This window comes from Copadichromis virginalis, linkage group LG23 (assembly GCF_057382275.1).
Source record: "Copadichromis virginalis isolate Kocher_CV1m ecotype Utaka linkage group LG23, C_Virginalis_male_GT1.1, whole genome shotgun sequence".
In the NCBI taxonomy this organism is placed as follows: Eukaryota; Metazoa; Chordata; class Actinopteri; order Cichliformes; family Cichlidae; genus Copadichromis; species Copadichromis virginalis.
This window is the reverse complement of record NC_140639.1, coordinates 2,496,600-2,524,342: the sequence shown is the minus strand read 5'-3', so window position 1 is coordinate 2,524,342 and position 27,743 is coordinate 2,496,600. Positions and strand designations below refer to the sequence as shown.

Sequence of the window (27,743 nt, the reverse complement as noted above, 5' to 3'; positions counted from 1 at the left end):
TAAACCACAAACCAAACAATATTCATCAATATCTTTATTATTTACAATAGGCTTAACACTGATAAGCAAAACTTCACAGTAATATAATGTGAGCTTTAAATAAAAAAAACAAAACACAAAATATATATTTTGTACAATAAAAAAGTTAATGTTAACATCTGCCATTTTTCATCCCTGTTTAGTTTCACATATTTCATTACGGTGTGTCTGTGTGTTGATTTTACATTGCACTCATACAACTGAAGACGCGGCCTTTGGTATATTGATACGTACGCACGTTCTCCAGAGCTGTACTCCACAACAGGGAGACATGAGAAGACAAAATAAACAGATCTACAGGATCAATGCAGTCAAAAAACATAAATAAAGTCAATGTAAAGGACTGAGGATGAGCAAAAATGTTGTGGTCAGGCTTAAATATTAAACAGCATTGGTCTTGAGATCAGGCTTGTGAGTTGGTACGAAATCAGTTCGCTGACAATCAACAATTGAATCCTTAAAAAATAAAATAAATAAAACTGTTTGGAAAAGAAATGCGTGATTTCAGGATTTTTTCTTTCACCATCTAAAAAGGCGTATCACACAAAGTAAAGAGGAACTAAGGCCAATCTGGTGCTAGTCAGTTCTAAAGGTTTTAGACTGAAGTGTGATCAGATCAGGCAGATTTGTGTGACCGGACTAACAGCGCTAACAGCGCTAACAGCCACAAATAAACCCCATTAGTTACAGATTTTCCAAATAGAGTCCGACTGATACAATTGTTGATCCAATATTCTTTCTTTCAGACACACAGAACTAAAAATATTTCCTTAGCATTTATTGGGGTAATCTGTTCATGTATTTATTTATGCTGTGTTGCCAACATGAAATTCGCAGAGCACCCTCTGGTGGACAAGATATAGAATATCAACATTCATAACGTGGTTGAAGGGTGTTTCTCACATCTCTTCTAAATTTTAATGCATTTATTACAAATGCTGACACCAACTGGCAAATATCCAATATGGCCAAACAGCACATGTTGGCATCGGGCCGTTAACCTCCAAATGACAGAAACCGGCAGTGCAGTGACAGGATTATAACGATGTCATTGAAATCGAAACATACGCATGAGTTTTAATGAGGGACTTGAACATTCTGTGAGTCCTCGCAGTGGACAAATTGTTTCACAAAAAGGCACCAAGAATTGTGAAGAAAGGTGGCATTTTTCATTTCATGTTATTTTAAATGCACAAAAATCAGCTCGTCTAAAAGCAACCTGTTTGGCAAAAAAGGGCAATTTTACTGACGCACAAGAAGAAGAAAAATTAAAGGATGAAATGCACCACAAAAAAAAAGACATGCCATTGAAAGGCATTAAAAGTGTTACGGACTTGCAGCAGTGTTTACAATTTTACATGTACAGAGCATGTGTCAATGAACCAATGAGATCGAGGCTGTATCCAGTGTACATAAATATGAGAACCAAAGAAAGGAAACAAACAAAAAGGAAAATAATACAAGTTGTGTATGTGCTGTACACAATTCTGCTTGTGCTCAAAAAACAGAGCAGATATCTCTGGACTTATTTAGTGTGATCGAAACAAAGTATGGGCCAGTAAGTTAAATGGAAAAAAGAATATGGCACCTTAAGGGATTAAAGAGACACGCAGTTGAACCAGGTTGAGAACAGAAGAATACATTCATAAAGCAGATAATCAGATCTGGGTGGATGGGCCTTGAAATACATCTCTTCAGTCAGAAACATTGTTTTTTATGCTGTGACCACAGATAAATCTTTTGATTGCTGGATATGAAAGAAGTCAAATATTTACATAGCTTTTCTTTTAAAATAGGTCTGTGCTTTAAAAAAAACCCCAAACAACAATAATTTAAAATTCAAGTTCATACATAGACATTCTAAAAAGCATTTTTCTGTGAACCAAATAATGTACAAATTGCTCATGTGCTGAAGACATACTGCAGTTAGTTGAGAGATCAGTACTGTGTGATTAGTGTGAAGTAGGTCTCTGCATTTCGCAGCGTTCTTACACTGAAGAATGAGGCACTGAGGCCATGACTAGGCTACAGGGAATCCAGCACTGTCCACACTCGCAAGGACACTTATAAAAACACTGTCCCAGTTCACCTGCTCGTGTGCTACCCTGTGCTCTATCTTTCCTCACTCCACGTGTTTCAGCTCCATCGTGCAAAACAACGAAGCAGCGTGCGAGGATAACTGGACACGAATAATGAAATGCTTTAAGGGGCTGGGGAGATTCCCCATTCTTGTGGCACTACGTTAAGGTGTGGACATCAGTCACAGAAGCAAAGACAAATTCTGTGTTCGTTCATTATGTGTCAGTGCTGTGGGGAATATCTGTGAAATGCACACGTTTACTTTTGTAGGCAATCGCTAAAACTTTTATTATGATTAGGTGGACATGTGGAAATTTCACGGTTACTATTGAAAAAAACAAAACAAAAGCAACCAGACTTTAACCCCACACAAGGGACAAAGCAGGTGTGGGTGTTATTTATAACCTTTTTACACTTGTCCAACTGGCCTATGAGAACACCCCCCACCACCCCACGTACCTCGAAGGAGTTCACATGAATGTAATTTCCGAAATGGCTCACGATCACTTGGTTCTCCAGACACAGAGGAAAACGGTACACTTACATATTTGTAAAACAATTCTTGAGTTTAAATTGAGGGGAAGCAGAGTGAGCTTTACCTACTCTGTCGGCTGGCTACACACAGCTGATACACTCGACATTCAGGCAGCAAGGACGCCTTTACATCAAGGCCACGTAAAAAGTTGTGGTGAAACGTTTTATGGTGCGACTTGAATTTAGTTTGGTATATTATTTCTCAATATGTACAGGTTAGAGGAAAATTAGTGTCCACACTGGCATTTTATCAAACTGATTTGTAAACAATTAAAAAAAAAGTTATTTCTTGTAGTGATAGTGTGAGGTACAGCAGAGGTGCGTCTCGATCCGTCCCCAGAAAGCTGTCAACAGAACCTGAAACATAAAAAAGGAATCAAAGCGACCTGTTGGGTAGTTAGAGGTGAAGATTTGTGGCGTCACGGTGGCTACCTCTACACTACGTCACTAATCTCTTTAATACAGCCGTGTAGGTTATCCAGTACAGTGTTGGACCCCACGCCACCCAACCCCCCACCTCCTGACGACGAGGCTCTCAGTTCTTGCAGGCTGAGCTCCAGCTTCCCCACTGCCTCTCGAAAGGCAAACTTGTTCCTCATCTGAGGGATGCAGTCCACATAACCTGAGCAGTAGTCTAGCAGCTGATGGCCAGCGTCCAGAACCTGGCTGCTGGAGGGGCTTTCGGAGCTGGCGTGGAGTGCGCTGCTCAGGCATTCCGCGCAGTCCAGCAAGGCCTCGCGGCTAACCCGCTCCAAGGGCGCCCTCTCCACTTGCTGCCTAGTTCGCCGCAGTGCCACTTTGGAACCAGCAGACAGTGCTGTGTGCGAGGGGGCAGTGGTGGTCGCCCCATTGGCCATTTTAGTGGGCGTTGTGTTTGTGGTGGCAGAGCAAGAAGAAAAGGAAGAAGCTGGAGGCACTTGCGGTGGTGGCACTGATGGTCTGCCTGTCATCATTCCTCCTGACATTCGCCCTGACCTTTGACCTTTTAATGTGTCCCCATTTACTTCCACGGGCATTCCTCCGACTTGCTCTTCTCCGTCGCCGCTGTAGGAGTGTTGCAGACTGCGCAGAGTAGGGGGAGGCGGCGGCGCACACTTGGGTTTGACGAGGCGTGGCTTGTCTCGGTCTGCTTGGTGCTCAGACAGCAGTTTAAAGCGGTTCCCCTGAGAGTCTAGCCCGACCAGGTGCACGTCACCTGGGCTGTGCTTCAGTGTGGGAGAGATCAGCACTGGGACTTTGTGGTTGTGAGTCGGCCCACCTGCTGCAGCTGATGACATGCTCAAGCCCGAGCACTTGGAGGGAGATGTCCAACTCTGCTGCCTGTCCAGTCCTCCACTCTCCTCTCTACCCTCCCTGACTCGGGACAGGCTGTCCGAATCCCCAACTTCCCCCCCGACCCCCGGTGCCCTCACCCCTACAGCAGTGCCCCGGGGTAGTAGCTTGGCTTTGGGCCTTTCCCTGATCTGTGCAGTCCCCTCATCCATCCTCCTCAGCAGAGTTTCTGACGGTCGTGCAGCCCCGTTCTCTGGCTGAGAGGTTGTTGAGGCAGTCCTCTCCAGAGGCGGTTTAGCACTGCGGTTCCTGGGTAACGTCAGAGCCATGCGCTCCAAATCAGGCAGCCCAGCTGACATTGAGGAGGTAGAATTGGACCTAGGGAAAGGTTTAGGCCCACCAACTATATTTCCACCCTCGTCTGCGGAGCATGTCTTTCCTGTCCGTAGCCCCAGGGTCTTTTTAATGAGTCTAGGGGTAAAAAAGCCAGCCAGCCCACTCCAACTGCTACCACTTGTCACCTGTGAACCAAAGCCTCCCCCAGAGGGTTTCTGTCCAAAAGCTGCCCCGCAGCAGCGAGACTGTGCCTGGATAGGTTCCCCATGTGAGTGGGAAGGAGACGCAGAGAAGCCCCCTAAACTGTCTGACTGGGGCAGGGGAGGAGGAGCACTGAAATCGGGTGTAGGCTCGTACTTTTTGTGAGGTTGTGTCTCCATCTCCCGGAAGGAACTGCTTCTCTTGGGTGGCATCGGAAGGTTCTGTTGGTGCTGAGAAGACTGTGACGAGGAAGATTTCTTTTTGATAAATGAGCTAAAGAAGCCAGTCTTGCGGTCTCGTGTAAATGTGCCCACATCCTGTGCATCCTCTAAAAGGCTGCTGGGAGATTTATCTCTTGACTGTTGCTTTCTGGGGAGGGCTGGGGAGGTGCCTGATCGGCCGTCCCCTCCGAGCAAAGATGACGCCCAACCTGGAAAGAAAAGAGGAAGAGGAGGAATCACAATCATACAACAGACCGACTGAACTCAGCAGGAGCACAAACATCTGTTAAAAGCTTGCTTAATAGCTTAAAAGAGACATAATGAATAACTGCTTTTTGGCTCGCTCATCTATACATCAATGTCACTCATGTCAGGCAGCTGATGCTGCTGTATCCTGTATCTCCGCCTTTGGGATTCACAATCTGAGAAAAAGCATTCGAAGAAGGTGAACAGACTTGTCTTTGAGCCCGTGCCAGTCAAGGAAAAGCACACAGTAATTCAACGATTCACAAGCTGCTGTTTCAAAAGATAATGAACACACTTCAGGGACTGAACAACAGAAACTGCACAACTTCTCTAACATGGAAAGCTGCTGTGTCACTACGCTCAAAGAGGAAGCTGCAATTGTGTTACACTTCTGCTGACCTTTAAATCGGCACAGAACGCCGGGCAGCTTCACCAAACAAGCAGATGAAGTGAAACGAATGAAAGAGGAAGCTGCAAACGCTTTTTCATTACATTTAGAAAACCTGTGATGTGAAGCAGCAGATAGGAAAGCAATAAAACCTCAGACACACAGTTCCTTATCTTTAGGAACATCATATACATTTAAAAATAAAACAAAGAGGAAATGCTGAGATTCAAGATGTTCATTCAATGTTTGTGCACTGATTATTTCCTTATGGGCACTTTCACGATACCAGTGACGAACCAAAATGGGGTTTTAGTGGACTTTAGTTTTGCTGTTTATTGTGCAACAAAAACTCATTGACACTTCTTTCTTTATTGGTGAATACACAAGTTCTTGGACCAAAGCCCTAAAGACTTATCATAGAAGCATATTTGGTTTTCTTTCAGTTCATTTACACTTAACTTCCTGTGGTTGCTCCACTTAGTTCCTGTATTAGTTAACAGACACAGGTAAACAGAGGCATCAACGCCCTCCCCCCAGCACATGGAAATGATTTTTATTTCAGTGAACCAAAATATTTATTGACACCTTGTTTTAGTGAAGTACGACCACGTCCAGACAAAACTGACAGTCACATAAGGAGGTGAAGAAAGGTACACGCAGGCGAAGGGTTGACAAACCATTTTACACACGAGACAAACACACAAAAACCCAACACAAAGCAAATAAATAAGTAATAACTTAAAATAAGATACAACGTTATGTACATTTAATATTAGTGAGTGAACAGTGAAGTATTGATGTATCATCAAGTATTAATTGGAGGAATAATATTAATGGCACAAATAGACCAGGAGAGAAAATAAACAAAAGCTTATGTTAATCAGATGATGACTGTGTCACAGTGAAGATGCAATTATTTATTTGAACATAAAGACAGGTTATTGTATTAGAGGAGTTTGAGTGCTGGTGTCTTTTTACTTGAGGATGCTGAAAACATTCGATTTTAATGCAATTAAAAAATACAGCTGTACAGGAAACTTGCAGAGTGAGGCTGTAATGCTGTTAAATCTCAGGCAGGACAACAGTCTGAGGATAACAGACTAAAAACGAGATGTTCTGTGATCGTGAGAGACGAGAACGTCATTTTAACCCCCGTGCACAGAGCGCACTCATTCTGTATTCCTTTTATTTCATTGTTGAATATTTACTCGTTTGTGGGGTTTTATGCTTATTTAGTGTGTGCAAGCTTCATGGGTGATCAAAAAAAAAAAACATACTTAAAAAGTGCTTATGAAAAATTGATCAGGCAGTTAGACATAAATATGCTGACCAATGAATGCATGCAGGCTTTTGCTGCTGGTCGGCCAAATGAATGACAGATGTCAGATGGTGATCGATCAGCTGTCGGGGAAAATGACGGCCATTCTTTTGAGGCGGCGGGCCAGACGTCGCTGCAGCTGACTCTCTGAATCAGTGTCCTCCGACGTACCTGCAGAATCATAAAGTGAGGCACCCGACTGGTTGGTAGTGACATGGGCACGGCTGGCTGTACCTGAGTGACCGTGCGTGCAGTGGTCGGTGCGGCCGTCCAGTCCACCCTCGATGTTTTCCTTGTTTTCTGTGTGCTTGTGGAGTGGGCGAGATTTGGAAGGCAACAGGGGCATATCATGACTGAAAGACTGCAGCGGCCCGCTGTGATCAGAGGATGCTGTCTTACAGAGCTCCTCTGCCACCTCTGCAATGTGCAAAGAAGAAAAGCATTCAGCTGAGAGGCATTTACTACTCTAATCCAGCAAAGTACACGCTGCTCGTTTACTGACCAATTAAACCTGAATATAGGAGAGTGAAAAGAAGATTCCAGTTTGTTAAACTCCTGTTTGCACATGTTCACTTGTTCTTTCTCTACTCTCACATATTTAACTGAATTACCTGAAGCTGTGTTACTAAAGGTCAGTAGGCTAAATAAGACCCAGTTTGCATGATCAGCCAAGTCAGTGCATGTATTTCAGAGTCACAGTGAAGGTTTAGAGGCTACATGTCACAAGCTGCACGTTCCTGTACCTTCAGAAATGCTCGAGCCGTGAAACATCGTTTCGAAGGCTTGGTGGATCTCTGCAAACGAAGGTCGATCCAACGGGCTCCACTGCCAGCCTGACAGCATGACACAAACACAAAGACGAGAAAGGTTTTATACATGAAAGCAATGAGACAATAGCATTCGACTTCAAATCGGTTATCAAGCAGTCAATCTTTGTTTCTTTGGTTTATTTATACTCTTTTGTATTTCTTGAAAGACGTTATGCAAATTTACACATAATTGCTGTTTCACTTCATTCAAACATGTACAGACGAGCACTCCCTGCGTGTCTCTGAAATGTGGAGCAGCAACAGTCAGGTAAAAAAAAACATGCACTCACATGCCCTCATCAGCTCATAAACTTTGGGCGGGCATCCCTCAGGTTGCTCCATGCGATAGCCTTTCTCCAAGAGATCGTAGACCTGAGACAAATCGATACCCGGGTAGGGAGACATGCCATAAGTGGCAATTTCCCAAAGTAGCACTCCAAAAGCTGTCGGAGAAACGAGTTCAGAGGATCAAAGATGAGCACACTGAAAATTAATTCAAGACGGCAAAACGATGCTGGAAAAGCTGCACTGCTCACCCCAGACATCAGACTTGATGGAGAAGGTGTTGTAGGCAAGGCTCTCCGGTGCGGTCCATTTGATGGGGAACTTGGCCCCAGCGTGGGCGGTGTAGGTGTCACCGGTCATCAACCGGCTCAGGCCGAAATCGGCAACCTTCACGACATGATTCTCACCGACCAGGCAGTTCCTTGCTGCGAGATCCCTGAGAGGTAAAGAAAACAACAAAATTGGACATTTAGAAAAAGACAAGTGAAATATTATACACGTAAAAGAAGCAGCATAAACACACACACACACACACACACTACCTGTGTATAAAGTTCTTTTTCTCCAGATACTCCATGGCAGAGGAGATCTGCGTTGCCATGTATAGCAGCGCAACAGCATTCACCTCATCGCGTTCACACTCTCTCAAGTAGTCCAGTAGGTTGCCATGTGGCATATACTCGGTCACAATGTAGAAAGGAGGCTCTAACGTACACACACCTGTGGGGGACAGACTGGTTTAAAATAAATACTGAAGGAAACGTGAAAATTACGGAAAATCAAAAGTTATCCTCAAAATGAAAAAAAAAGGTTTAGCAGCATTCATAAATACTGACCCAGCAGCTGAACGAGGTTTGGGTGTTTAACCTCTTTCATAACTGCTGCCTCTTTCAAAAACTCCTCTACTTCCATGGTGTCTTCCTGTCATTGCACAAATAGAAACAAAAGAAAACATTTTTGTTAAAATCAGTGGTCTGGACAGAAATGGGAAATGGTGCAGCAACAATAGGCTTAATCACATGTAATACCACTGTCCACCTGCAGGTGGTGGTCTGTGATCATTTTTGGGTCATGCCCTATAATTCACAGCTGCAAATATGAAAATGTGACACTTTAGAGCTGCAATCTCAGATAAACAAATAGTCAACATGTAGAAATAACTCTACGCACCTTTAGTGTTTTGACAGCCACAGTGAGGTTGTACTTTTTCCACACTCCGACATACACCTCCCCATACTGGCCTCCTCCCAGCTTGTGCTTCATGGTGATGTCTGTGCGCTCCATCTCCCACTTATCATGGATGGGTGACACACCGTACACTGTAGGCTTGTTACATTTGGGTGCAGGGTAGTGCAGCGTGGTGACCAGACCATCAGGTACAGTGGAGTGGTGATGGACCAGCTCGGCCAGAGTGGCGAAGCGGCTTTCGGATGTTACGTACACCTGATGGGGAGGAAGCATGAAGGTGGATAAGGATGAAAAAGAAAGAAAAAGGTCAAGATTATGAACAGACCGAGTCTGTCCAGAAAACATCACTCTAGTGAGCCCGTTTAATAATTTAAACCCAATCCTTCTACCTTTCCATCCGTGGCTGTGTTGATCCGGTAGTGGTACACTCTGCCCTCATAGCGCAGAGATATGGACAGCTGTCCGGGGCTGCTCTCGCTTTCTCGCACCAGAAAACTGCCATTGATAAGTGATGAGAGCAGATACTCTGCAGCGCTGCGGGAAACGGGCCCGTGGTACCAGCTATGCTTCTCCAGGCTGTTGACCGGTGTGATGTAGTTGGAGGGAACCCATCCCTGACCGTTTTTAGACCTCACTTCACTCCACTCTCCATTCTGGTTGTAGCCCAGCACACGCAGCTTCTCACCTGAACACAGAAGGAGTGGGTTGTGCAAACATATTAAAAGGTGCCGATTATAACGAAGGAGTAGTCAGCTTATCGGTATCTAGACAATCCTGTTTTAATTGATTTGTTGTCTGTTTTGTTACACAACATGAAAGACAACTAGTTCAAATAGTCACTACATTCCTGTAAGACTTGGATAACAGGTCAAACAGAAAGAAGAGGTTTCATGGGCATGACTCGCCCCTCAGTGAAATTACATCAAAAGCGATGGAACAATAAAAGGGTTGGGTGCACATCATATCTGTCACAGAGGGCCAGGCAAAACTAGGCCTGTACTGACTTGGTGTGTTGTCTCTGTCTGCCTCTGACGTCAGCGCGAGAGAGGGAGCGGAGAGGCTGATGTGCTGGATACTTTAACAGGGAGGCACAAGAAAACACTGAAAGGAGCGGTGATCAGACTTGCCAGTGGGACACAGGTTTAGGAAAAGAAAATAGCTTAGTGTGGAAAAAAACGAGGGTAGATGTAGGTTAGGTGTGATTGTAGAAGAAAATAAAAGGAAGAAGATATTAAGGCTATCCATCTTTTACACTCACCCTCCACTAAAACGCCAAGTTTACTCACTAATCCATTAACCTTTCAGCATCTTTCGTCATGATGGACTGTGTTGGTCTGTAGGGGGCATTAAAATAAAGCGAGGGGCTTTGCTGGTGCAATAAAATTGGAAGCAGGAGGTCGAATGGAGAAGCAGATGAAAGTGGACAGAAGTTTATAAAACTCACAAACAAGATTTTGCAAAGCTTATCTTCTATCACAGCTTGCAGGATAGAAACACACAGACTGTTCTGACTCTTTGCTTTGGCAAAACAGGAACATTACTGCAAGACGACCCTGATGCCTCCTGCACTGCTGCGGTCATTTTTTAAACACAGGCTTAAAGTTGATTGAACATAGTGTTGGGCTATCATTAGTTAGTTTAAACTTTGAGAAATAGCAGATACAATGATTCTGTAATAGGCTGCTCATATTAAGCACTGCAGTCCAATAAACACTTAACTAAAATAGCTGCAGTGTTAGAGCCATATAACATGCAACTAACCAGTGCTACAGGGCTAGCTCATAAAACTAAACACAGTGTACTAGCAATCAGGAGAACTACATTAAACAAAGATGGTTATCCATATCCAGCCCACTAATCCACTGGTCTCCTCTGTGTCTGCCTTGTGTGCCCCTAGGTTTTGTGGGAGTGGAAACACTGACTGTCTTGCTGCATCACACTGGGAGCCACATGTGCCTGAAGCAGGGCTTTGGTCTGGCCTAGCCTAGTCAGGTCTGGCACAGAGAAGAGACAATGATTAGCCCCAGACATGGCCTGTTAAGACCCCTTCTGTGACCGGCGTCCGCCTGCTGCGCTCGTCCACCTGTTATTATTACAGTCAAGCCGATTTCATATTAACACAACATTAAAGGCCCGCTGGGTGTTTTCCATGCAACAGAGCAAAGAGTGGGACAGACAGCAAGAGAGAAGTGGAGCCTGGGAGCGCACATGTGCATGCATGTGGGCAGGAATCTCAGATTTACTCCATGAGTCAGGGTCTAAACATCATTTCCATCCCAGGCAGCTGCCATGGAAGTCTTAAAACGATGGATAATTAACGCGCTGCCACATTAAACACATTAGACTGGATGGTGACAGAAGCCTGGATGTCTGAAAAATATTACGAGGATATTTTAAGCTTATTGCCCAGGGGAGAACTGGATGAGTGGTTAAGTGCTGCTGAATGAGAGAAAAGAGGTCTGGACTAAAAGTGTGTGCATTAAGAGGCAGAGCGAATAAGATATTTGTAATTATGGCAAAGCATGAGCATCACTGGTGTTTCAGGTATTATTCAGTGTGGAAACTATAGCTCATAAAACCTCAGCTGGTCATGTGTGGGTGTCTGAGGATCAGGTTATTGATGATGTCATGAGATAAGCTCTGTTGACACAGAACATGCCTTTGGAATAACTGGACGACACCTTTCCAGGTGGTGCCAACTTGATCCCTGTGCTCTGTTGCAACACGTGCTGTTTAGAAAGGTGTGGGTATAATGATCAATGATGTGGAAAAAAAGCTCAAGCGCTCAGTTGTAACCAGACAACAATGTTTAGCGATGATGCACAGAAAGAATGAAGTTTTTGTGAAACCAGAGGTTGTGGCAGTGAGAGAGTTAGTAAGAAAGTATGAACCATCTAAAGAGGTTATTCAGTTTTCCCCCCTCCAAATTCAGACTTGGGTTTACCTTTGGTGATGCTGAGTGTGTTGTCTCCACTAGCAACAAAGTCATAAAGTGCAACAAAGAGGTTAGGGTCGCTCTCGGTCGCGCCCAGAAGGTTCTCCTTGGAGCTCCAGCGCACCGCCTCTGTCAGAGCTTCTGGTAAGAAAGGACAAGCAAAAGAAAAGACATCACATTACTATGATTATCAGAGAGATTTGATTCACACAGGTGAACAACAAGACCACAACTCCACTGCTGGCTGACACCTTCAATGAATTTTGCCAGCTTACAATCCTCTTTGACAGAAACTGAACACAAAAAGCAGCACAGCAGCATTTATTGCGACCCATAAATCCTAAGGTTTTTCCATAATCCTAAGACCCCGTCCTGCTGCCCGTCTACCTGTCTTTCGAGGTCGAGTCCCCAGTCTGAAACCTGTGCGGAGTTTATGGCCACTCAAAGCAGCCCACTCATCTTCAAAACTGCTGCTTGCTTGCAGGCACCTCAGAAGCATCTCTTCACTCGGCCAACTCTCCTTAACTCACCTATCTCTAGCTACACAAACAGGCCTGCTGTGGGCCAGGTACAATCTGAGATGGGAGTGTCTTTGCATTTGTATTTATGAAGGGAAAAAAAGAGGAGGAGCTATTAAACCAAAGGGAGGGGAAAGCACATAAAGAAGGGCTGAATGACATACACACAGAAATGTAGCTAACACGTACATGCTCTACAGCTGCTCCCAACATTGCTGCATGTCTGGACAGCTGGTTAAAGAGTGGGAGAGGATTGGGAATGAAGGGAAGCAGGATAAAGAAAAGTCACATCAGTACAAGAAACTGAAAACAAACAGAGAAGCTGCTACATGCATGTTTTTGCCATAAAGAGGATGGAAGTCGTGTGCCAAAAGTGATCGAGTAACCCCCGATTGTATAGTTCATCTTTAAACATATACAATGTGCTTGTTAAATAAGAACAACGCCTAATCCATGTAATATGCTTGTAGAATGTTATTTTACATTTTAATTAGTGAGAAAAGCATTGCTTTCTCAAACATACACAGACTGTAACTGAAAGCAATAACCCTAAACTCTGAGTCATATTCAGAGTGAGATGAGTTTATTCTGGAGGCTGTAGTTTCCAAACGTATAGGATTTCACTACTGATTTATGTTTATAAACAAAACAATACAAAACCCCAAAATGATGGCAGCAGAATAAATGGAAGTGATATAACACATGATGTCACCTCTCGCTACCACATACATGTACAGGCAAATGTTTAACAAAGAAACTAGCTGATTCATAGCAGATTTCCTCCTCTGGGATCAGCGTCACTAAAGTCACTTTGACTGTCAAACAGACTGTCCTGTTAAACCATCGTTTGAACCGACTCGGTGTTGGCACTTAGAGGTCGTTTTGAACTACTTACTGAAACAGACCATCCTGCCATGCAACAGCACTGCCACTGAGACCACAGACATGCAGGTTATGTTCAAGATGACACAACACGCACCATCTACTGTCCAATCATCACCATAGCGTCATGATTCCTGGAAGATCCCAGTCAACCTCATTACACAGGAAGTACAAAAGGGACTCAAGTTTTTAAGAGACCATCTAAATTCTTGCCTGATGCGTCTGATGCAACAATGATAAATTCCTACGAGTAACAGATTTGCTCTTTATTTCTAATATCAGCAGTCTGCAAAACTAACAAAAACACAACTGCTGTCATGCTACAAACACAAAACCTAGAATAAAAAAAACATGATATTGGCTGTAAAACTGAACTCTAAAACCAGCAAATGGGAGAACAATCACAGACAGCCCAGACGTTCACAATTCTTTTGGTAGACGAGGTTCTGATGAAAAACTATATTTTAATTAAGCCTGAGAGATTAAGGAAAAAGCTTTATCTAGTTAAACCATGTTAAAACGCTGCGTTTCCACCAGAGCAGTCCAGTCAAATTTAAAACACTGAGTGGCAATTATGTTTTAATCACAGACACACAAAGCTGGCAGAAATTCATCAAGAAATGATCTTTTTTCCCCCTTTCTTAGCCTTCATAATTTGGCAGGTACACAGTCTACATGGGAAAAGCTCTCTGCTTTCATAGCAAAGGCTGTAAACACAACCGAAATCTTGTCTCAAACAATGCAGCTGTATATTGTCTGTTCTTTCCAGTATCTATATTCAACACTTGCCCACCTTTGTTCCGGACCAGCATGCACTGCAACGCAGCACTAGCTGTGACCTGACTCAGCCACAGTTCCCAGTACATCTTCTGCTTTGGGTTGGATGGCAAAAAGCCTCAGTATCCACAAAAACGCAGTTTCTCTTCATTCACTGTGACTCCAAACTGTTTTTAAAAAAACATCCAACTGTGTCTCAGACAATGGAGACTGAGGAGCACATTACTCTGGCAAAAAAATGACTGAGGAGCTCAGGACAGTTCTCCAAGTCATCGCCTTCACTGTGGAGTACGAAGATTGTACACACAGCAATCGGAGAGCGAGAGAGAGACACAAAGGCATCTCCAGCCAAATTATTTACCGATGTAGTCTTTGACTTAAGCCACCCCAACTTCTGTTATTACCGTAGTGAATACCAGCCTCCTGCTGAAATCTACCCACTAGCTTTGATGTGGCCTAAGGGAGTCAAGATTTCCAGAGTCCATCTGGAGAACACAGACACCCATGACTGATGTTTGGAGCCTGAACCCACTCTGAAAGACGGCAAAAAGTGGCAGAGAGAGAGAGAGAGTGAGCGCAAAAAAGACATGTGGTTGGGGGCCATGCATATACAGAGGTTTGGGGGTAGGGCAGGGTATATGGCAGTGAGGAAGGACGTGTCCATATGTGCGTGTATGTGTGCTTGGGGAGTGTGTGAGAGCTGTGGCCAACAGCAGATGGCCGGTCTTGTTCCTCTAGGGGGGAGAGGTCCTATTGACCCACACTTTTCTTCTGATGCATGTGCATAAACGATCATGGCTCCAACTGCTGTAGTCAGGCTAAGCCAACTGTCAGAGCTGCTCCTCTTACATATCTATGTATCAGATTGCGCTTCCCAGGAATGTCTAAATGAAAAAGGGACACAATGCCATTTCTCAAAAGGTCTCAATCTGAGAAATCTCAATTCTAGTTACAAGAGAAAGAAACTCCATCACTAATTATTCCAAGGCCTCAACCCGATCACATTAAATGATGAAATACTTCAGTCAGGCAAAATGCTCTTGGCCTCGTATGCTGAAATGTTTGACTGAGCGAGCAGTTGGCCAGCGCGGGTACGTCGTGTGCCCGTCCGGGTGCCTCAGTGAGTGCGTCTGCTGTGATGTGCAACACATGTGCGCACTGAAGAAACTATGGCTTTGTGCTGAATGCTGGAGAGCGGGTGTTTGTGTCTGTGGGGTATAGCAAGCCTGCACCCCCAAGACAGCTGCGACAGAGGTGACCCTTGTACCAGGAGCACACATACTCACATATCAGCGATGACACCCTTCCCCTGGATGCCTCAACAGCTGTTTGAATGTTTGCGCCTACAAGTGTCTATAAAGAGGTCACTTTACCAGCCAAGCACCTTGTGGGGAGTAGTAAACAACACAGTAATATCTTCTGCACACCCTAATCAAAAACAATGCTGATTGTATCTTAAGCCCGTGACCAGTGAGGTCAGGTGGTATTTTCAGCTGCTGCAAAACAAAACATGGCAGCATGACATCCAGGAATAACTCTGCAAAGCACACAGTCAAATCAAATCAAATCAAATCACTTTTATTGTCACATCACATGTGCAGGCACACTGGCACAGCACATGCGAGTGAAATTCTTGTGTGCGAGCCCCACAAGCAACAGAGATGTGCAAACACAACAACACAAACGAGCAAAATACAAGAATGGCCAACCTGAAACTAATAAATATATGTACAATATATAATAGTGTATGCATTTCTGGATGTGTATACTAAATATTTTCCTACGTGTGTGTGTGTGTGTGTGTGTGTGTGTGTGTGTGTGTGTGTGTGTGTATGCACATTTTTACAAATTAAATAGTTAAAAAAAATTAAAAAAAATAAATAAATAATAATAATAATAATAAAATATATAAAATATACAGAGTTGAATATGTGCAAAACAAGTGGCATTTATATACAGTGTGGAGTGCATAATGTTAAAGTTCCAGTAGTGAAGCTGAGGTGTCTATGACGTGTTCAGCAGTCTGATGGCCTGATGGAAGAAGCTGTCTCTCAGTCTGCTGGTACGGGACCGGATGCTGCAGAACCTCCTTCCTGATGGAAGCAGTCTGAACAGTTTATGGCTGGGGTGACTGGAGTCCTTGATGATCCTCCCCGCTTTCCTCAGGCACCGCTTCCTGTAGATGTCTTGGAGGGAGGGAAGCTCACCTCCAAGACGACATCACACCGTCGTCACAGTGAGGACGGTGTGATGATAAACGGCTGGCTGAATGCCGGAAGTGTGAACAAAACCCTCATACAATACTGCGGATGAGACCCGCTTACACAAGACGTTATGTGAGCCTGACAAGCCTGATCAGATCCTGCACTGTATTCACTCCATAATCCTGGAAATGACAGACCTGGGGGCTGAAATGCATGCTATAACCTGGCACCACCAATTATCCTTTCATATTCAATGACGATTATCCAGTTCTTCATAATTCAACCTCAAATCTCGCAAGAGTTTATGATGTTTTTCAGAATTAGAGGAGACTTTCTAAGACATTCATGGAGAGTTTGAAGTCAAGAAAAAGCCTTTCACAAATGTCCTGGACATGTGGCTTTACATTCTGTACAGCACATTACGATGTCTACTTTTAAACATCTGGATCAAATAGGAAATCCACAACATGTCTGATGCTGTTTAATTGTACGAGTTTTAAGCAAAATTTAGAACACTCGAATTGTCTCAGGTGTGCACCGCTAAGCTGAATTTTTATTGACATTACCATTCAGGTGAGAAACTCAGATAATAAACATGTCAGCTCCCTAGTACAGTGTGACTAGATCACTGTCCAGTGGATATACAGTCAGCAGGAGGAAGGCATGGGCCCTACCAGCACTCTTATCCTAAAGGTCTTGCTACACAGCAGAAAGCACGTCTACAGTACTTTGTCTCACTCTACAGTAACTCTATGAAAAACGAGTTCACAATTTTAAACATTGGTTTGTTATTTAGGTTTAGATCGTCTGCTTCTGGTTTCGGACTTCTAACTGACAAAACAAGAAAATGCCTGAGGAAACTATTAGTAACTGATAAAACAACTACTTGGCACATTTGTAACATGAAGCCAAGGACACGAAATACTGCTCACACTGTGTACTGGCTACAGTATGTAATAAAGAAACTAGGGGTGGGCGATAGAAACGATATACGATAGAAACGATATAAATTTGGCCAACGATAGAGATTTTGACTATGCCGCTCTATCGCATGTCGATGACGTCATCAAGCTGCGCCTGTTTTGGTCGAAAGCATCGCAGCGGCTACAACCATTATCATCTGCTAATTATGCTGGGCGACAGTCATAGCAAAAAGATGAAGCACTGTTGAAATATGGGGAAAGCCAAAAACTGCGCTTCCTCCACTTCCGTAACATTGATTCATTAATGTTGAATTCTCTCTCTATTCCCATGTTGTTGCAGTATATTAATGACTAACCTGGTATTGTGGATGAATGATCTCAGTTGTTCTCCTGACTGAAGTTTGGCCCGTGTACAGCATCCTGCTATGCGATTGCATTTGTCCCTGACCACCAGAATCCCTCACGTTAACTTTTATCAAGTGGAAAAAAGTTGGCGTTCATCCTCCAGCTTCACTGTGCTAATGTTATGCTAAGATAGCTGTGTCGCTAGCAATCACGTAGCACAAGTAACCCTGCAAACGCCACTGCTGTTTAGTTTTCTGTCTTCATTTATGTTGGAAGTGGCAGCAGAGCTGTACGTTTGAATTAGTTTCAAAAATCTCAGTCAGAACATGCTATGAAATGTTTAGGTGGAAGCTAGCGAGCTAACTTCCTGCTAACTTCTAACTCCGTTAAATTTAATAAATTCTGTTTTCATGGATGCCTGGATGTTAAACTTAATTGTTACACCTGGTAAAGCAGCAACACTGATGATTTTATTAAAGATTAAAGAATTTAGACCATTTTTAACTCTCGGTGTTCGTTTGAATTTGGGACCTGAAGCAGAGTTTTGGACCCAGATTACTCCGCGAAGCTCCTCACTACGGCAGCCGTAATGCTCTGACAATCCATCAAGCAGTGCAGCTTACTAAAGTTGTACTAAAACATTTTTAACAGATTTCTGCAGCCAAAATCGGTTTGAGGTCAGTAAGTACAACCAGAATTCATACATAAGGCACATTCTCGATTTTTGAGACAATTAAAGGATTTTAAGTGTGCCTTATAGTGTGGAAAATACGTTATACAGAAAAAAAGAATATATCGCGATATATATCGTTACTGCACATGCTTCAAATTATACCGCGATATGGATTTTAGGCCATATCGCCCAGCCCTAAAAGAAACATCCTTCAAGTAACATAGTTTTGAATAAAATAACAATTTAGACTTGAAGTGGTTTCAAATGAAATTGATGGAATACGTTTTTTTAAATTCATGTATTTCAGTAACAAAACTATTTAAATCACCATTGAGCCATACATTATATGGAAACAGTCACTGTTAAATGAATTTTGAGGTCATAACCAAGTGTGTAAAGCAAGGAGCCTTTGCTTTACTTTAGATACCTAGAGCTTTATGCAATTTCTTGGTATTTTTGGCCACATGGCAAACAATTTATTTAATGCTTTAGTACATTACACACTACTTAAAAAGTGCTGTTTGAACCCCCCCCCCAAAAAAAAAAAATCTGAATACTGAAAAAATATAAAAGAAAAGGCAAACATTATGTAAGTAAATTAATCTGTTTTTGAGACATCAACAACACTGAGAAATCCATCTGTACTTTGTGGAACAGTCAACAGTATCCACAGAAATAGGAGAGAATCAGTTGCTGTTCATGTGGACAAGACAAAGGACAATAGCCTCATTAATGACATATCACGTGTGTGTGTGTGTGTGTGTGTGTGTGTTGGCTCAGGAATGAATTCCCTGAAATGCCCTTGCACTTGATAAAATGGAAACATGGAGCTTCTGCTTGCTGAAACAGTCGCTCAGTCCATCAGCTATGGCTCCATTGCTGACATATACGCCTAACAATCACATACATGATGCATCTATGCTCTTATGCATACAGCTCATTCTTGTGACTACCGGCAGAGTTACATCACCCTCAACGGTGTTGCAAACCCCTCTGAGTAAACACTAACACATGCACTTACAGGCCCCTGTTGGAAGCGCCTCTCGTCTATTCATCCATTACATGCCCATGTAGAGCGCCATGGCTACATCAAACACACCAATAAGGGAGTGGAACATCAGGACAGGCCTAAGTTGGATCATTCAGGAATGGAGCCTTAATTGATGCCTCGACCAGTCTCTCGCGTTATGGGTTAATAATGAGTTGTAAATGGTAAACGGACTGGTTCTTATATAGCGTTTTCTAGTCTTCCGAGCACTCAAAGCACTTTATACAACTTGTGCATTCACTTGTGCACAAGCACATTTTTCTAAGTGCTTTCTAGCTAACATTCACACATCGGAGAGCAATTTGGGGTCCGTATCTTGCCCAAGGATAATTGGCATACAGACTAGGGGAAGCCAGGAATCGAACCACCAACCTTCCGATCAGTAGATGACCTGCTCTCACGCTTGAGCTACAGTCACCCCAGTATGAGTGCTTCCCTCTAGGTGTGCTGGCAACAGTGCTAATTGCTACTGTAATGTGACAGCAGGGAAGAAGAGGGCCATATGATGCTAAACTGACCAGTCATCACCAATCGATGCTCATTACACTAAAATAAATACATATTATTACACAAAATAATCCCTCAGACTGCAGGGATTAAAATATTAATTTCTTACATATGCAGATGAACAAAACTTCAGACCAAGGTGTTTATTTTGACAGCGTCCTTCAGGTAAAGAGGTGTGACCACCAGGACAGAACTTTCCAAAGCCTGAGGGTACACTCTCCTCGCTACCATCGCTGTGTTTGTCTTCAGTTTTTGCAGCGAGTGTTTACAAAAGGACCCGGTGACTAATCTTCATGTCTGAACGGCTAATCGGTGTATGGTGTGGTTAAGCTGTGCTAGGGTGTGGGTTTAATCTGCTTTACCCTGAGTCATTTTAAAGAAACAACTGGAGCCAAGGGGGGGGGGGGGGGATATCACATTATATGCATATTCACAATATAGTGGAAATGCCCCTGGCTGCAAAACTGACCCACTAGAGCGTTTAAATTTAATGTAAATGCCCTGTCAGCTTACTGCTTGATTAGATTGTTTCTCTACTTGGTTTAAACATAATCTAATTATCTATTTAACATTATTTACTGCAGTATAATTATGTAAAATTAAGCCTACAATCCTTAACAGATCAAATCTCTGAGAGCAATGTTTACAAAACCTCTTGCACTTCTGAACTCTAAGAGTAATCAAATGTATCACACAGGATATTGGAGCACAGCAGTGCCATGAGGCACACAGACCGGTCAGCTGGTGGGCAACTACGCTTAAAGAGAAGGACGCACCTCATAATCCGCAGTAAGAGCTTCACCACAATACACCTTCACTAGCAAGGATGGAAAGGACGAAAGAGTGTACGAGCACATAAATACAAGTGTGCAACTGCTTACAGTAAGCATGTGCAAGTGTGTATTTCTAGCCAAGTCTCCAGCCTGCAGCTGAGGAGATAAGCAGCAACGATAATGCCAGCAGTAGGGGGCTCATTCTAAGAAGCGATGATAATGCCAGCAGCAGAGGACTAAGCGAATCAGCGTTTAAGGGGTTTGGCTCGTAAGCCATATCCAGTGCTACACCATTGCAGTTTAACAGTGAAAACTGATTTCACTGGGAGCCACTTCAACAATTTGGTTAGATCGTCCTACAAAGTTTAAAACATTTGGTGTTTTTAAGCTGACAGATGAGGGAGATGACTTTACCATCTGCACAGCCAATCACTCGCTGTTCTGATTAATCCTCACCCTTTAATGATAAAAGCCACAGAGAGTTGAGGCCAAGGAATAAAAACTAGGATTGCGGTTTTGGGAACTACAACACCAACTGGTAGCAGATGCAAAGGCTTAAGGCTGCAACTGGGAGTTGAAGAGCGAGCAAACCAAAGACTTTAGAAAAGAGCTGCCTTTTCCCCAATCTCTACTTTGTTATTTCTTCTGTTTTATCAAATGTCATAGCTGACACTCAGTTAACTGAATTCTTTCCTGCATGGTAACATTTGTTCATCGCAAAGCACTAACATTTAACAGACATTTTACTCTTCTTAGACTGATTTGGGATCGAGGCCCGTCTCCACATCCAGGATTCAGCAGAAGTTTGGGCTAGGAGCAAATTATCGATCTGCTTGACCGAGAGGTTTCAGTCGTTTGCAGTACAGAGCAGCTTTGGCATGAGGAGAGCACAGACCAACATAAATTATTTAACACACAACCATTCGAGAGTGCACAACGGTGCATGTAATCTTCAGGCATAAGTCATATTTATCAGTGTTAAAATTATCTGCACAGAAAGACTTTGCTTCTGTGCAGCACCCACTGTATTGCACTTAATACAATCAGACTCATCGGTTTTACCCAAATTTCTCACCCAGAGGAGGTGTGGTCATGGCTCCTCCTAGTGGTTAATGGGAGTCATTAGGACTTCTTTTATCAACATATTATCTTTACTCCAAGATATTATCTCAGAAAGGGAATTCAAATCCTCCCCATAGCCACTGAGGTGTGTGAAACAGCCATCTCAGGATACTTCACTGGCTGCTGCAAGACTTATCCTGGTTGTTGGGAGTTTTAGCACATAGAGTCCACAGAAAAGCAGATCTGCCTCTAATCTAATTTCACCCGTGATGCAAATCAGCTTACGTCCTTGAATCCTGGATCCAGAAATCTCACATCTCCTCTGGGCAGATTTACCAGTACTGTATTGTAGATAGAGCTGGCTCCATGTGCATCATCAGTACTACAGTTTAAGAGGAAAAAAAATCCAATCTACTGATCTGTCCCAGTTTCTCTGATCTGTTTAGAGTAAAAATAGATCAGACTGTTATTTTGTTGAATTTATAAACCTTTCAGAAGGAGTGTGGGTTTTCTTTACACCTTTAAATGTAGGTTATCTTATATAAAGGTGTTGTGAAGGGTGACAAACTGCAGCACAACCTTGAATCAGAAATTCTATTCACAGTTTATCAGCACATTTGCTCTTCTACAAGAGCACAGGACACTCCCCTCACTGCAGTGTATCAGATGAACCCACTGCAGACATGACATCTCTGAACTCCTGACAGTGCTGAAGAGGGAGACCATCAATATGTTGCAGCCACTGATTCACCAATACTGCAACTGAACCAATAACCCAGAGAGGCGACTGTTTGACCAGCTTTCTTTGCATCAGCACAGAGGCAGTCTGCTCCTCGTTCAGCTGAGCGTTTTTAAAGCCGGCTTGTCTTTCTCCCAGGGTTTTATTTGTAGACAATGATGCCACATTAGAATTGAACTGAGGAAACCTTCAGCAGGGGACAAGGGCAGAGTCACCTTTTTTTAAATTCACTAAAGAGAAAGCCTGCCCAAAGCTGCAATTTACAGATGTCTCAGAGCGAAAACAGAGTCCTTGAGCCAAGCATATCGACAGCCAATTTACACCAACAGGCCCGGCCTCATTTGTCACCCTAAAACGACAAATGCGGCATACTGATAAAAACTCTAGAAAGCATGTGCTCGTGTAATACCCTCTGACACGAGAAAGACAGGCAGCAACACAGAAGCATGAGTTCAGCAGACAAACATGCATTCCTCATAGACTGGCACCTTTCAATTACATCTCAAGAAGGCATCATTAAACCCAAGAAGTATGCTAGTCTGTTATAAAGTTTGTTATGTAGAAGCAGGATTAATGCAACTTGTAGCTTTCAGTGGTGTCAACAGCCATAATCCCACAGATGTGTAACCAGTAATGCATACATTTAAAAAACTTTTTTCAATTAGTTAAAAAAATAAAAATCTGTATTTTAGGATTTTTAAACGGTTGTGTTTACGATGTTTTGGTTTTTTTGGGCTGCATACTCTCACTAATGCTGTGATGGAAATACATATTAAAGCTGATAATTGGGGTTAATGTCAGTGGATACAGGGTCACTGCCTGGTCAAACTTTGTGATGCTTAATTGCCGGCCTGGCATCGTTGGAGTTTTTGTTTTTGTCCTTTTTTTGTGCGTTAGCAAGCAAATAAGCAGCTGAGAAATCACCAAACGTGTCATTTTAGACATTTTTGAATACTGAAAACATCCTAAACATTTAGGACTTTTTGAGAGTCTGCATAGTTAGTACTGCTAACATTATGCTGTGGACCTTGAACTATGGAGGCCTACATTTATGACATCTGCCCATATCCACTAACAGTGCTAAGCGCTCCTTCAGCTGTTCGACACTTAAATACATATCTCAGGAGTGCAATGACTGCTGACACTCTTAGTGGACGTGCACCGACTGGAACTGATGCTGAGGCTGTTGTGTTGGAGTACAACAACAAAGCGATGGAGAACAAACTTCCAATCTGGGAATTGAGGGTAAACACACATTCCTCTGGGGTATATCCAGTATAGATGTTTGCTGTTGGGCTAATGTGTCTGCTGCTAGGCTAATCAGACTTCTATAGGGGTGTGTAGGTCACTCAGTAAACTTTCAGATGCCCTCTCTTGTGGTCTCCACGCTGTAGGAGATAGCACACCATGTTACTACCCGCCATGAGTCCTGCTGGTGCGACTGGCAAGCCATACATAAACATTACAGTACTGTGCAAAAGATCTTACACCTGCCATTTTTACATTATCCTATGAAAATGGCAAAGCGGATACACTGGTTTATTGAAACCTACAAATATACATGGAAATGTGATATATGTCAAAAACAGATTTTATACAGTTCCAACAACCTTAAGAGTCAGTATTTCATATGACCACCTTTATTCTTCAACACAACTTGAAGTCTGTTATGCAAGCGTTCCTGTAATTACTTTAAGCAGCTTTCAGGAATAGTTTTGCTGGCTTCTTGAAGGATATTCAAACCTATTCTTTGAATGCTGGCTCACTTTTGTTCAGTTCTTTGTAAACACGATCCCACAATGCTTCAGTAATGTTGTGGTGTGCGCTCTGAGGAGGCCAATCCATGACTGATAGTGTTTCCTGATAATGTGTTTTTCTAACCAGGTGTGCTTTTATTGCACTGGCAGTGTGTTTGAGTACACTGTTATGCTAAATAATGAAGGTCTTACCAGTCAGATGCTTTCTAGATGGGGTTTGATACACCATGCAGTACTGACTGTAACCCCCCCCTCCCCGACCACCACATCCACACCATGTTAAGATATCCCAACAGTTCTTTAGGAATCACCTTGTCAGTGCAAAAATGCAATTTTATGTCTGTCAAACTGTTTTATCATTGGCATTTTTCATAGACTCAACTACAGAAACGGGGTTGTTTTTACAACAGGCTGCCAAAACATACAATTTAAAATTGGTTCTTTATTAAAGAACAAGTTATTTCTTATGTGTACCTATGGGTTAGGCACCTCGTATTCCTGAATGACTCATAGCACAGTGTTAAGCAGCTTTACAAACAAAAACCTCTCTCTCTAAATTCTTAGGACTGTACTGAATATGAGTGACAAGGCAGCCAACTTCCAAAGAAAAGTTCTTTAGGAAAAAACCTTCAGAAGGCCTGGAGCACTATTGCTCAACAACACTTAAAACAAAAAAAACCCCATAAATGACAAGAACATCTGGCTGCTTGGAAACAAAATATAAATAAATTAAGCCTGACTCAAGTTTTTTGCACATTACTGTACATCAAAGAGTAATTTTGCAAAAAAGAAAAACCTCACCTACTTGGTTGACTCACACAATATATTAACATTTAATTTTGCTGCAATGGAACCGGAATTTTCCCACATAGGATCAATCAAACGCATCTCAACTTTGATGTCCAAGTGAACAGATAAGCAATCTCAAACTATATAACTGACTTAAAATGTATTTGTTTTCTCACAAAATAATGATAAACAATATGAACTGAAGGAGCTTCCATACCTCACAAAACATTATGCAAAAACAACAAGTTGCTTTGTGGCTTTTGGTCATACTAAAACTGCAACAGTGACACAAATTTCAGCTTTTAAAGTGCAAATATATTGGATTTGCTAATGCTATTTACAAACTAGCAACCACTTTTGTTTTAGCCTAAACAATGAGATATTACTTCCTAATAATCAAAAGAGCTTCCTTTAAAATGTAAGATAATGCTATATCATTATCGCATGAATAGACTACCAGCAAAGAGGCAGTTTTATATTCAGTGAAAGACTGAGAGCACAGTTCCAAGCTTCCTCACTTAAGAGTCTTTGTTCTATTATTGTGTGCTTTGAAGAGTAGCAGTCTCTCTGCAGAGTGGCTGTGTGACTGCATCCTGGATGCTATAAAAAGGCTACTCTCCTGCCCCGACACTGGAGAAAACAGAACAGTGCCGACAGTGAGCGGTGTTGCACTTAGTGGGTCTGCCTGTCTGTGTATGCACTTCAAGCTGAGGACTGTTACTTTTGAGATGTGAGAGCCAGGAACTAAAAATGCTTTCCATTCCCAAAAGGTTGCACCTTCCATGTGTCCTTGCTCACTGCAGTGATGGGAGGGCGTTTGGTCTGGGACATCAGTGGAAAAAACTAGGCGAGTTATGCCAGCAGTTCTACATATATGCGGCATGTGTGACGTAAACATTCATTCAAGGGCACAAACGAATGAGAAACCAAGACAGCAGCATGTACACATCAAACTTTTGACCGAGGTTACGTTCAGAGCAGAGTGTTCAATCAAGATGTGTGAGCAAACAATTAGGAGAAGCTCTTTGAGAATAAAATGCATTATAATGAATATGAGATCATGCAAACCTAATGGATATGCTATAGCCTCCATTACTTATAACCCCAGAAGTCTCATTAAGCAACCAGCTGAGAGGGCTTTGAGGAAGAAGGCGCGCCGACTCTCCATGACTCAAAAGAGAAAGATACTGAAGATCTGCAAGCAGATATCAACTTGAATACACTGCTTTGAAGCTGAAACACGGGTAGCACCTCCTCTGTTTTTTGTGGGGCCCAAACCCACATTGCCTTTTTTTTTCTTTTTTTTTTAAATCATGAGTTACCTTATGTATTATCTGATCTTGAGGACAGACATGACAAAAACAGTATAACAAGAAAGGAATAGCCTTAAACCTTGATGTTTCCTCGGTGTCAACATATAATCACAGAAGATCACTTAAATAATTGACACGTTTCCCATTAGATCAATCTGAGCAGTCATCTTGCTGAGCCTGTTGTAACAGTAGACAGAGGATAGAAGCGAGCATGTGAAACCCACTAGGTGCTGTAATGTGAGCCTGAGGTGGTTTCTATTGTGAGTTAATGGAGTGGAATTGTTAGTCAACCACTGGAGGCAAGAATCAGTGTTTCCAAACCGGGTATCACATAGAGGGGCCTTGGAGGAAACAAGTTAACCTCTGGGTATGACCCCTTGAATCGAGCACAGAAGACTCTTCCTCTCTTTAGGAACAGTACACCTCTTTTCGGATCATTTGGTGACATGCATCACATTCATACGCCCCAACAAAGTAATGACTTGGTGTGAAATCACGGCAATCTTGTTACCACTATTCAGTAAATAACTGACTTCTGTGTGCATACACAAACAATAGCGAAATTAACACACAGTAAAATGGATGAGGCATGGAAAGCTAATGTTGGATGGCATGGCTATTTCCGCTAACGCGTCGTTGTCAAATAGCATGGAGTCGATTAGCGAATCAGCAGAAAAGAAAAAAAAACCAAATTAGATTTTATCTCCGCTTGTAGGTTGACAGCTACTTATTTCTCTTTACCTGAATGCTGCGTGAATATATTGATGCCTGGATCGGGCACATTGACTGGAGCTGTCCTGCCTGGCGGTGTCCCGGTGCTACTGCCGGGTTCCCGGGGTCTCCTCCCGACGCCGCTCCCCCGGTTCCCCTTCCCTTGGTGTGGTTGGGGCGCGTGGGGCTGTGGTGGCTGGAGCCCGGTCGATGTACCCTCACCGACTCGGCCAACCTGCTGTCCCATCCCGGTAGTTTGGCGTGAGGACGAAGCAAGCAAACCCCCCTGCGCGCGTCTGGTTCACATTCCCCCAAAGCTGGAGCGGCCTGGCCCGAATACTCTTCCTCAATCCCTTCCCCGCCGTTCTTTCAGTGGGCTAAAGTAAAACTAGCCCGTGTTAGCTCGCCTAGCTAGCCCGTTAGCTAACGTTAGCTGCTATCAGTGAAACCCACCCACCCTGCCTTTAACAATAAAATCCCAACCCCGGCGTGTGACAGCGACTGCCTCTAATTCCTTGCTCCGGGTGGCATCCGAGTAGTAATAAAAGACACCCGGTTGGCTATATTCGGTCAAATTGAAGCTAGTTAGAATCGTTTTGCCGTTGTGCGGCCGCTGCGCGCCCCCTCTGACGCCGCCATCTTTACCGCAGAATAGAAGATGTGTGTTGCACAAGGCGGGGGGTTCGCCTGGATCCACTATCCACTGTCAGCGTGATCCTCCACCTCCAACCTGGTCCCAACAGTTCCCCTGCACCCGCACCTACACCGCTGGAGGGGACATGTAGAAAAACTAAAAAGTTTAGAAGTTCTTCCCCACTTTTAAAAGAATGTGATTACCAAGTTTAATTAACATATGACTAAGATGATATAG

At 43.1% G+C, this 27,743-nt stretch overlaps 1 protein-coding gene across 5 annotated transcripts; it reads right to left on the bottom strand.

The window, feature by feature from the left end:
- Positions 1–16: 16 nt before the first annotated feature.
- Positions 17–27,536, bottom strand: abl2 (c-abl oncogene 2, non-receptor tyrosine kinase). 5 transcript variants are annotated; one of them, XM_085447725.1, is made up of 12 exons: positions 26,903–27,536; positions 11,861–11,992; positions 9,306–9,601; positions 8,899–9,171; positions 8,565–8,649; positions 8,271–8,448; positions 7,980–8,164; positions 7,734–7,886; positions 7,378–7,467; positions 6,869–7,051; positions 3,085–4,891; positions 17–3,009 (listed from the first exon to the last, which is right to left on the bottom strand). In XM_085447725.1, the coding sequence occupies exons 1-11, from the start codon at positions 27,117–27,119 to the stop codon at positions 3,087–3,089; spliced, it is 3,597 nt and encodes a 1,198-aa protein (XP_085303851.1). In that variant the 5' UTR covers positions 27,120–27,536; the 3' UTR covers positions 17–3,009; positions 3,085–3,086. The 5 variants fall into 5 exon arrangements, with proteins under 5 accessions (XP_085303851.1, XP_085303850.1, XP_085303852.1 ...); XM_085447724.1 differs by having other exon boundaries at positions 17–4,891; XM_085447726.1 differs by having other exon boundaries at positions 17–4,891; positions 11,861–11,989.
- Between the last annotated feature and the right edge of the window lie 207 nt (positions 27,537–27,743).

Coding starts and splice junctions, on each gene's coding strand:
- abl2 (XM_085447724.1), bottom strand. CDS start 27,119: ATGGGACAGCAGGTTGGCCGAGTCGGTGAGGGTACATCGACCGGGCTC. Junction 9,172..9,305: donor ACACAGCCACGGATGGAAAG/GTAGAAGGATTG, acceptor CCTCCCCATCAG/GTGTACGTAACATCCGAAAG. Junction 8,449..8,564: donor AAACCTCGTTCAGCTGCTGG/GTCAGTATTTAT, acceptor TGTCCCCCACAG/GTGTGTGTACGTTAGAGCCT.